An 11,772-nucleotide genomic window follows, 5' to 3' on the forward strand; every position below is an offset into this window, starting at 1 on the left:
AGGAGACCTTTACTTACTGCATTTGTAGTCATTTCTCTCTAAGACCTGTGTTCTTTTACCATTTTTTCAAATTTCTTTAGAATAATTGAGAATTGGATTATTGACAATGGTAGTATTTTTCATTTTTACAGAAGATGTAACATACCTGGGAACGTGCCTGTAATTGTGTGGTTGAATAAGACATTGCTATGTGCTGTGATACACCCTTGTACCCTCTTGATCCCATGGGAGCCTAAAATAACAATAGGTCTTGTCTTCTTGAAATAAGTTAATCTTTCAGTTATATTTTTATGTCTGAGTGTGTATAATTATGGCCTTTGGTTGTAAGTAGCCAGTGAACTTCTTTCAGAGTTCTTTTACTTTAGTTACTAAGAGAAATTTTTTTTAGTTGTAAAAGAGATCTCAGTATTTTTCAAGTGTCTTCTGACTTCTGAATTTTTCATGTATCCAACTAAGACTTTCTCATTCTAAGATCAATTGTTTCCCAAGTTTATAATTTAATATACTGTACTTTTACGTATCCAGAATATGTAAGAATCAGGAAATGAGTCCCAGTCCTAGCTGGTTTGGCTCAGTGGATAGAGCACTGGCCTGTGGACTGAAGGGTCCCGTGTTCAATTCCTGTGAAGGGCACTTGCCCTGGTTGAGGGCTTGATACCCAGTAGGGGGCATGCAGGAGGCAGCAGATCAATGATTACCTCTCATTGATGTTGCTATCTCTCTCTCCCTTTCCCTTCCTCTCTGAAATCAATAAAAATATTTTTAAAAATGATCCTATGAAAAAAATTATATCAATTTCAAAAGTTTTTGTACTTTATTAAACTTTCACTTGCTGTTGTAGTCATAAATAATAAAGTAACAAATTTTTCATTTAAAAGGACATATCAATATTATAATATCCATAGCATAATTGTTTACTTCAATTGCATTTAAAATTTGAAAGATAATTATGAGGTGCACAGAATAACTAAAAACTTGGTCATATCTAAATGCTAAATATACTGAGGTTTCCTGATTATTCAATTAGCATACTCTAGAATGCATGCTACCCAAAAGTTTAAAATTTGATACAAACCTACAAGTTATATTTTGACAAATATATATTATTGAGGAAAACAAAAATCAGTGACTTAAATGAGAAATCAGTGTTCATTTATTTAAATTATACTTTTGTATTAAAATCTAAGTATGTTTTAGGTACTTGAATGCATTCATTACAGAAACTAAATTACCAAATCTCCTGGTGTGAAACTGTGACTAGAAATGGCCTTTTCTGAATGCGGCAGTCACGAACATGACTTCTATTATACGGGTGCAATGGACGAAAGTTTTAACATTGAAGTGTTAACATTTAGTTCTAATATTGAAATGACATCTGTTTAAAACTCTGAAATTAACATAAAATATAAAGAAATATAAAAGGCAATAGGCATGAAGAGTTTATGTTGTTTTATCTATTACTTTGATATAACATGGTTATTATGCTAACTTAAATTATTACAATGTGATTACAGTTTAGCAAAAATTTTGTTGATTCATCTCTGAGATGAAACTCTTTGTTAGAGGTGAATGGAGTATGCCATATTGTTTTTTTGTGCTCATCAATTTTCCATGAAAGATTAAGAGATTATACATCAGGAAGTAAACAAACCTCTTTTGGGTCATCCCCAAGCAGCTTAAATTTTCTTGGTATCTTGCTTCTGGCAAACTTACATCCATTGTAGTACATGCTCCACGAACAACCGAAAGAAAAGGAGGCACCACAGGTCTCTGGATCCAGCCCTTGACAGGCACAGGTTCTCCTGAGAAATCAAAGGATCAAGTTCATGGCTGAGGATAGCAATAGCTATGCTACCCATCTCATATTCTGAGTGTTTTCATGCAAATTAGTTTTTAACAACATCTAATCTAACTCTATATTAAGCTCTGACATAATCACATCAGAAAAGAACTATTTTAATTGACTTTAAAACACAATTTTAAAAAACTTCTTATTTTATTGTAGTATAATACACACACAGGAAAGTAAACATAATTTCATAGCGTATAAATGAAATGCCCAAGACAGTAGCATCCAAATGAAGAAACAAAACATACACTTGCACCCCAGAATCTCCTTTTAATTCTTCCTTCCAGGCATTACCCCCAAAAAGCAACTTCTATTAGAAGAGATTAGTATTGCCTATTTTTAGCAATTATATATATATACACAAACACAGTTTTGCCTATTTTTATACTATATATAGGATACTGTATACCTACTGTATATAGTGTGTATGTATATATATACATATCTGTATATAATTTTGCCTGTTAATATAAAAATACTATATTAAAATACTAGTGTTAAATATATTGTATATACAGTATAAAATAGGCAAAACTATATCTATCATAAATATATACATATGCATATCTATATAATAAAAGCCTAAGCAACCATTACAGCGGAATGACCAGAACAACTGGTGCTGTGACGTGCACTGACCACCAGGGGGCATATGCTCAACGCAGGAGCTGCCCCCTGGTGGTCAGTGTGCTCCTACATGGGGAGCGCTGCTCAGCCAGAAGCCGGGCTCACGGCTGGTGAGTGCAGCGGTGGTGGCAGGAGCCTCTCTCACCTCTGCAGCAGCACTAAGAGCAGCAAGCCGAGCTATAAGGAGCAGCAAGCAGGCGGGTGGTAAGGAGCAAGGGGTCCTGGACTGCGAGAGGGTGCAGGCCGGGCTGAGAGACTGCCCCCCCGCCCAGTACACGAATTTCATGCACTGGGCCTCTAGTGGAACTATATAGCATAAACTGTTTATGCCTTGCCTTGTTCAACATTATGTTTATAATACCCATCCATGTTGTTGCATGTATCATGCTTTATTTATGTATTTATTCATGGAGTTTAGTTTTTCATCATATGCCACAAATTAACCATTCTATTACTGATGGGTATGTGAGTGCTCCCTAGTTCTTGGATAAAATACACTATTGTGACCTCACAGCCCAAGTCAATATATCCTGAAAGCAATAAAGAAATAAAGTTAAGAAGCCAACAAAAAAACATGATAAAACAACCTACTAGCCAAACTATATTAAGTAGGTATTTGTTCAGCTTTACTGAGGTATAACTGACAAAATTGTAAGATATGTAAAGTGTACAGCGTGATGGTTTGACATAATGTATACATTGCAAAAGGCTTCCTCCATTGAGTTAATTCACACATCCATCAGCTCACATATTTATCTTTTTTCTTTCTTTCTTTTTATTTTTTGATGTGGAAAGAAAATTTTAAGTTCTACTTTCTTAGCAAATTTCAAATATTTCGTACAGTGTTATCTATTATAGTCACCATGTTGTACATTAGATCCCCTGGCCTTATTAATTTTATAATTGAAATACTGTATCCTTTTGTAAGTCTCTTCCTATTTCCCCTCGTCTCAAGCGTCTCACAACCACTTTTCTACTCTGCTTCTATGAGTCTGATTGTCTTTTGTTTTTGATACCACATGTAAGTGATAGCATGCAGTATTTGTCTGGCTTATTTCATTTAGGATGACTTCCAGGTTAATCCATGTTGTCAAAAATGTCAGGATTTCCTTTTTGAAAGTTGAATAGTATTCCTGTGTGTGTATGCACATACCACATCTTCTTTACCCCATTACCTTTTGATGACACTTAGGTTGTACCCACACTTTGGTTATTAATAATGCTGTAATGAACATTGGAGTGCAGATATCTTTTTGAGATAAAAATTTCTTGGATAGCCCTGACCGGTTTGGCTCAGTGGATAGAGCGTCAGCCTGAAGACTCAAGGGTCCCAGGTTCGATTCCGGTCAAGGGCATGTACCTTGGTTGCGGGCACATCCCCAGTGGGGGGTGTGCAGGAGGCAGCTGATTGATGTTTCTAACTCTCTATCCCTCTCCCTTCCTCTCTGTAAGAAATCAATAAAATATATTTTAAAAAAATTTATTGGATATATACCCAGAAGTGGTATTCCTAGATCATATGGTAGTTCTATTTTTAATTTTTTTAGGGAATCTCTATACTATTTTCCATAGTTGCTGTTACAGATTACATTCCCAACAATAGTATACAGGGTTCCCTTTTCTTCCCAGCATTTGTTACCTCTTGTTTTTAGATAATAGACATCCTAACAAGAGTGAAGTGATATCTCATTGTGGTTTTGATTGGCATTTTCCTAATGATTAGTGACTGATTTGGTATGGTGAACCATATGTACATCCCTGGAATATATCCCCCTTGATCATGGTGTATGATCCTTTGAATGCACTATAGAACTTGGTTTGCTAATATTTTGTTGAGTATTTTTACATCTGTGTTCATCAGGGATACTGGCTGGTAGTTTTCTTTTTTTCATAGTGCCCATTGTTTTGGTACCAGATTAATAGTGGGCTCATAAAATAAATTTGAAAGTGGTCTCTTCTCTTCAAGTTTTTTGGAAGAGTTTAAGGAGGATTGCTATTAATTCAACTTTAAATGTTTGGTAGAATTCACCATTAAAGCCATCTGGTCCAGGATTTTTCTTTCTTGTGAGTTTTTTTTTAATTATTCTTTTTTATTGAATTTATTGGGGGGTGGCATTGGTTAATAAAATTATATAGGTTTTAGGTGAACAATTCTATAATACATCATCTGTATATTGTATTAGGTAATTACTACCCCAAGTCTCCTTCCATCACCATTCATCCCCCCTTATAACCTCATCTCCCTCCTCCCACCCCCCTTTCCCTCTAGTAATCATCATACTATTGTGTGTTTTCGGTTTGTTTTTTTTTGCTTAATCCCTTCACCTTTTTCACCCACCCACTCTCCCTCCCCCTCCCCACTCTGACAACTGTGAGTCTGTTTCTATTTGTCAGTTCATTTTGTTCATTAGATTCCACATATGAATGAAATCGTATCATACTTGTCTTTCTCTGATTGGCTTATTTTACTTAGCATAATGCTCTCTGGGTGTCTCAGGTTTCTTTTCATATGGGGATATTGATTACTGATTTAATATATTTACTATTAATTGTTCTGTTAAAATTTCCTTTTCTTCATGACTCAGTCTTAGTAAGCTTTATGTTTCTAGGAAATTATCTATTTCTTCTAGGTTGTCCAATTTGTTGGTATATAATTGTTCATAATATTCTCTATGATCCTTTGTATTTATGTGGTATCAGTAGTAAAGTCTTCTTTTACATTTATAATTGTATATCTTTGAGTTCTCCCTCTTTTTTTCTTGGTAAGTGTAGCTAAAGGTTTGACTATTTGTTTCTATTGAGGTGGACAAATGGGGGATAAATGGGGATGGAAAGAGACTGCTTTGGGTGATGGGTGCATGATGCAGTGTGCAAATGTGTTGAGTTGTACGCTTGAAAGCTGTATGGTTTTGTGAACCAATGTCACCCCAATAAATTCAATTTTAAAAATCTCTATTGCATTTATCTTTTCTATTGTCTTTTGGTCCCTGTTGCATTTATTCCCACTCTAATCATTGCTATTTCCTCTTTTGCTAATTCTGGGCTTAGTTTTTTTCTCTTTATCATGTTCCTTAAGGTATAAAGTTAGGTTGAGATATTCCCCCCAAATGTAGGTATTTATTTTTATAAAGCTTCCTCTTAGAACTGCTCTGGCTGCATCTCAGAAGTTTTGGCATGTTTACTCTAGATATTTTTCAGCTATTATTAAGTGAGCTTTCTGCCATTTTCTCTCTTCTTCTAGGTTCTCTATAATGTATATACTGGTCCTCACGTCTATAAACTATTAAGCTGTCTTCACTCCTGTTTGATTTTTGTTTTTCTTTTTTCTCCTCTGATTGGATGAATTCCTCTGCTCTTTGCCCTGTTTTTTATTTCAGTGGTGTAGTCTACTGTTGAATCCCTTTAGTAAAATTTTCAGTTGAATTATGTATTCCTCAGTTTTGTGGTTTATGTATGGGACTTTTAAATATTTTCCATCTCTTTACTGAAATTCTCATTTTGTTCATGCATTGCTCTTCTGCCCTTATTGAATATCAATAGTGTATTAGTAGTAATGATATTATTTTGAACTTACTTCTCTATATTGTGACATGAAGAGAACTTGTTATTGAACATAGGTTAAAATCCATGAGTTAATAGTGACACTAAAAAAAAAGAACAAACTAATTGATGATTTTTGGATTAATACTAAAGCACTAAATCACTATTCAGAAATTTCACAGCTTACCATGAATTTATTCTGTCATTTGTTTACAAACTATATTTAATGGTAACCAAAGAGTTGATAAGGAAACATTCTTTAAAGAATTCCAGCTAATAAATGCAGAAAAACTGTTATAAATATAAATGATAACTTTACAGATATCAGCAAAGGTGGTAGAATAAGAATCTCTGAAAATCCTCTCCACCATAAAAGCAATGAGAATACTAGTAAACATTGCCAGAATCAACTTTTGAGAAATCTGGAAATTAACAAAAGGCTTGTAGCTTTCCAGGAGCAGTTATTCAAGAAAAGCAATGAAATTTTGGTGGGAAGAATAAGTTTTGTGGTATTTTAACTTTCTCTATTCCCATTCTACCCTGACCTCCACAGCAGCCTTGAAAACCCTCATTTATGGTGAAAATCACCCTGGCAACAACTAGAGGCAGCAGAATTAGGTTGGATATCACCCACAGCCCCATTCCCAGATAAGTGTCATCATTTTATCTATTTGGTAATTCTCTAGAAGACTCCACTCATAAGGATGTCTTCTTCATTTGATCTGACTTTGAATTCACCTAGTGTGCACAGACTTTCCTCCCAGAGGTGTTTGCTAAAAACAGTCAGAGGCAATTGTTGAATATTGTGGCTGCCTGAGGTGGCGGGTAACAGTTGAAGGGGGGAAACGGCTAACTTAAAAGCTTTGAAATGAGATGTACATGGGAGGCTTTAAAAAGTCCCAAAATGTTCGTGGGAACCAGAAAGTTAAGTACATGCTTAGAGCTATAAATTGCCTGGCTGAATGTTGAAGGCATGCCCCTTGGCAATGAGTGGGAGACTTACTGCTTTTAGGCACCTTAGGACATCTCTGTCTAACCATTAGTTGATTATTAAGCCAACCATATACTTCCATGGCTGCCTATAAGAGAGAATACAGATTTTACAGAAACAGCTCAGAAAAATCACTGAACTAACAAATAAACAAGAATAGCACCAATAACAATAACAAATCCTCAGGTGGGAAGAGAACCTAATTTCCAAAGTTACTATGTTATATTACTTAAAAAGGTCTTTTTCTAACAAACTATTATGAAACATACAAAAAAAAACCAAGAAAGTATGATCAATATAGAGGAATAAAAGCAGTCAACAGAAGCTGTCACTGATGAAGTCTAGATGTAAGACTACTAGACAGACTTTGAATTACTATTCAAGTCTGTTTAAAGATCTGAAGGAAACCATGCTTAAAGAACTAAAAGTAGAAAAACAATGCTTTATTAAATAAATGAGATAAAAGAGAGAGAAACTACAATAAGGAGAAAAGCAGCAACTCTGGAACTGAAAAGTACAATAACAAATAAAAAAGCCATTAGAGAGGCTCAACAGACTTGAGCAGCAGGAAGAAAAAGTAGTGGGGAGAGAAGTTAAAGATATGTTAATTGAGATGATCCAATCTGAGAAAAAGAATGAAAGTAAATAGAGCCTCAGAGACCTGTGGAAGGGAGAGTAAGACAGTATCTAGCACAGATACTGTTTGAATAAAAGTGGCCAAAAAAATCCCTAAATTTGATGAACAGCATTAAGCTACACATTAAAGAAGCTCAACCAACTCCAAATTGCAAACTCAAAGTGCTCCACACCTAAAAGTGAAATAAAACTGTTAAAAACCAAAGAGAGAAAGAATCTTGAAAGCAGTAAGAAAGAAAAGTTAACTCATCAGGTACAAGAGTTTCAATAAGCCGATGTTCCAACAGCTGATAACTTATCAAAAAAAATGGAGGCCAGAAGGCACTGGGATGACATATTAAAGTGCTATAAGAAAAAGACTGTCAACTATGAAATTCTATATTTAGCAAATCTATCCTTCAATAATTAATAAAAAGGCATTCCCATAATAAATAATCTGAGAGCATAAACTGCTACTAGGCCTGCTCTAAAAGAAATACTAAATGGAGTCTTTCGTGTTGAAATGGAAGGACACAGGACAGTAACTTGAATGGATATGAAAACATAAATATAGATAAATAGAAAATATATTATGTATTTTTTGTTTTTAACTTTTTTTTCCTATCTAATGTATAGGTAACTGCATAAAGCAATAATTATAAATCTACTAGAGGCCCAGTGCACGAAATTCATTCACAGGGGGTGTGTGTCCCTCAGCCCAGCCTGCACCCTCTCCAATCTGGGACCCCTCAGGGGCTGTCTGACTGCCAGTTTAGGCCTGATCCCTGTGAGATTGGGCCTAAACCAGCAGTTGGACATCCCTCTCACAATCTGGGACTGCTGGCTCCTAACTGCTCACCTGCCTGCCTGCCTGATTGCCCCTAACCGCTTCTGCCTGCCAGCCTTATCGCCGCCTAACCACTCCTCTGCCAGCCTGATGGACGCCTAACTGCTCCCCTGCTGGCCGGATTGCCCCCAATTTCCCTCCCCTGCTGGCCCGATCACCCCCAACTGCCCTCCCCTGAAGGCCTGGTCACCCCCAACTGCCCTCCTCTGCAGGCCTGGTCACCCCCAACTGCCCTCCCCTGCAGGCCTGGTCACTCCCACCTGTCCTCCGCTCCTGGCCTGATTGCCCACAACTGCCCTCCCCTGCCGGCCATCTTGTGGCCCCCATCTGTGACCACATGGGGCGGCCATCTTGTGTGATGGCGTGATGGTCAATTTGCATATCACCGCTATTATATAGGATGTTAATGAGCACACATGCATAAAAAGAAAGTTTAACAATAATAGTAGAAAGGAAGAGGGAATGGAGCTATACAGAAACAAAGTTTCTGTATACCATTGTAATTAAAGTGGTATTTCTCCAAATTAGGTTGTTATAAGTTAAGATGTTAATAAAAATTTCCAGGGTGCAACCTACAAAAATATAACTTTAAATGACATTAAAAGAAATAATAAGGTATTTATAATGGTACAATAGAAAATACTTACTGAACACAAAATAAGGCAGTAATCAAAGAACAGAGAAACAAAAAATACATATAGAAATGAATAGTAAATTGGCAGACAAATCCAACATCATCAGTAAATTACATTTAATGTACATTTAATGTATACAACTAAAAGGCAGAAACTGAAAAAAAATAACTGGATTAAAAACAATTCAATTATATGTTGCCTATAAGAGACATGCTTTATTTTCAAAGATGCAAATAGGCTAAAAATAAAAGAATGGAAAAAGAGGTATTATGCAAATAGCAATCAAAAACTAACTGAAGCCAGGCCAGTGTGGCTCAGCAGTTAAGCACTGACCCAGGAACCAAAAGGTCACCAGTTTGATCCTGGTGAGGGCACATACCCAGGTTCCAGGCTTGATCCCCACTAGGGGGGCGTGCAGGAGGCTGCTGATCAATGATGTTTCTCTCTCATCAATGTTTCTATCTCTCTACCCCTCTCAATGCATTCTATGAAGCCAGCATTATCCTGATACCAAAAATTGAAGATATCACACAAAAAATACAGACCAATGTCCCTTATCAATAGACTTGTAAAAATCCTCAATAAAATACTAGCAAATGAAATCCAGCAACATATAAAAAAATTACACATACATTATCCCAGAAATGCAATGTTGGTCCAATATACAAAAATCAATCAGTATAATGTACCACATTAACAAAATAGCCTGGCTGGCATGGCTCAGTGGTTGAGCATCGACCTATGAACCAGGTCACAATTGAATTCCTGGTGGGACACATGCCCGAGTTTTGGGCTCAATCCCTAGTGTGGGGCATGCAGGAAGCAGCCGATCAATGATTTTCATCATTGATGTTTTTCTCTCTCTCCCTCTCCCTTTCTCTCTGAAATCAATAAAAATCTATTTTTTAAAAATAAAGGACAATAACCACATGGTCATCTTATTATATGCAGAAACAAACATTTGAGAAAAGTCCTACACCCATTAATGATAAAAATACTCAACAAACTAGGAACAGAAAAATTTTCCTCCACCTAATAAAGAACATCTTTAAAAAAAGTACTGCTGAGACAATTGGAGAGCCGTATGCAAAAGATTGAAGTTGGACTCATATCATAAAATGAACAGTGATCAAAGACCTAAATGTAAGAGCTAAAACTATAATACTTGGAAGAAAACATTGATGTAAATATTGAAGACCTTGGATTAGGCAATGGTTTCTCGGATATGACACTAAAAGTATAAGCAATATATCTAAAATAGATTAATTTTATTTAAAAATGGAAACTTTGGTGCTTCAAGGACATTATTAAGAAAGTAAAGAGACAACCTACAGAAAATATCTGCAAACCATATATATGATAAGGTTCTAGTATCCAGGATATATTAACTCTTACAACTCAAAAAAACAATTTAAAAATGACCAAAGAATTAAGTAAACACGAATGGCCAAAAGCATATAAAATAGTGCCTGACATCATTAGTCCTTAGGAAATGAAAATCCAATTCATGAGATACAATTCACACCCACTGGGAGGGCTATCATAAAAAAGATAAGTCCTGCCCTAGCCAGTTTGGCCCAGTGGATAGAGCATCAAAAAAAAGCACAGGCAGGGCTGGGGGACCCCCCTCCCCCCGCCCCCCGAGTGCACAAACTTTTGTGCACCGGGCCTCTAGTATATATATAAAATCTCCTAGCTGCTTTTGCTCAGTGGATATAGCGTTGGCCTGCAGACCAAAAGTTCCCGAGTTCTATTCTGGTCAAGGGCACGTACCTTGCGTGCAGGCTCCTCCCCAGCCCGGGCCTTGGTCGGGGCACATGCAGGAGGCAACCAATCGATGTGTTTCTTTCACATCGATGTTTCTCTCTGTCCCTCTCTCTTCCACTCTCTCTAAAAGATCAATGGAAAAATATCCTCAGATTAACAAACAAACAAAAAGACAGTAACTAGTTTTGGTGAGGATGTGGAGACAGTGAAACCTCCATATGTTGCTGAGAGGAATAAAAAGTGGTGCAGCTGCTTTAGAAAACAGTCAGACAGTTCCTCAAAAAGTTAAACATTATAATTACCATATGGCCAACAGTGCCACTCCTAAGTATATTTTCTTATGAGAACATATGTCCATACAAAAACTTTCACCTGGGTTTTCATAGCAGCACTATTGATAATATGCAAAAGTGAAAACAACCCAAACTTCCATTAACTGAAGAATGGATAATGAAAATATGGTATATAAACACAGTGGACAATTCAGCAATAAAAAGTAAAGTACTGATTAATGTTATGATATGAATGAACCTTTAAAACATTATGCAAAGTAAAAAATACCAGACAGAAAGGCCAACTATGTATGATTCCCCTAATATGAAATGCCTAGAATAGGTGAATGTATAGAGAAGAAAGTTGATTAGTGGTTGACATTTAGGGGAGAGGAGTATGGGAAGTGACTGCCTAATGTATATGGGGTTTCCTTTCGGAAGTAATGAAAATGTGCAACTTTGTGAATATACTAAAACAGTGAATTGTACTTTAAAAGGATGAATTTTATGGAATGTGAATTACCTCTCAAAAACATCCCTAAAATACGGAAAGGCTTCCTGAATAATCAATGGAAAATTCACAGGAGAGAACCCTGATAACCAAGGACCAAAGGCAGAGACCATAGAGA

At 36.3% G+C, this 11,772-nt stretch overlaps 1 protein-coding gene across 7 annotated transcripts in view; it reads right to left on the minus strand.

The window, feature by feature from the left end:
- Nucleotides 1–11,772, minus strand: part of TET2 (tet methylcytosine dioxygenase 2) — a 124,561-nt gene that overhangs the window by 17,531 nt on the left and 95,258 nt on the right. For 5 of the 7 annotated variants that reach the window (XR_001363325.1, XM_014544757.1, XM_014544755.1 and 2 more), the window contains one exon: nucleotides 1,652–1,802. Coding sequence is in view for 6 of the 7 variants with exons in the window: in XM_014544757.1 (XP_014400243.1) it covers nucleotides 1,652–1,802 (151 nt within the window). In the remaining variant the exon portion in view is untranslated. Of the gene's footprint in view, nucleotides 1–1,284; nucleotides 1,302–1,651; nucleotides 1,803–11,772 lie in introns of those variants that run through there. The other 2 variants (XM_014544760.1, XM_014544759.1) reach the window with 2 other exon arrangements.

This window comes from Myotis brandtii, unplaced genomic scaffold (genome assembly GCF_000412655.1).
Source record: "Myotis brandtii unplaced genomic scaffold, ASM41265v1 scaffold38, whole genome shotgun sequence".
NCBI lineage: Eukaryota > Metazoa > Chordata > Mammalia > Chiroptera > Vespertilionidae > Myotis > Myotis brandtii.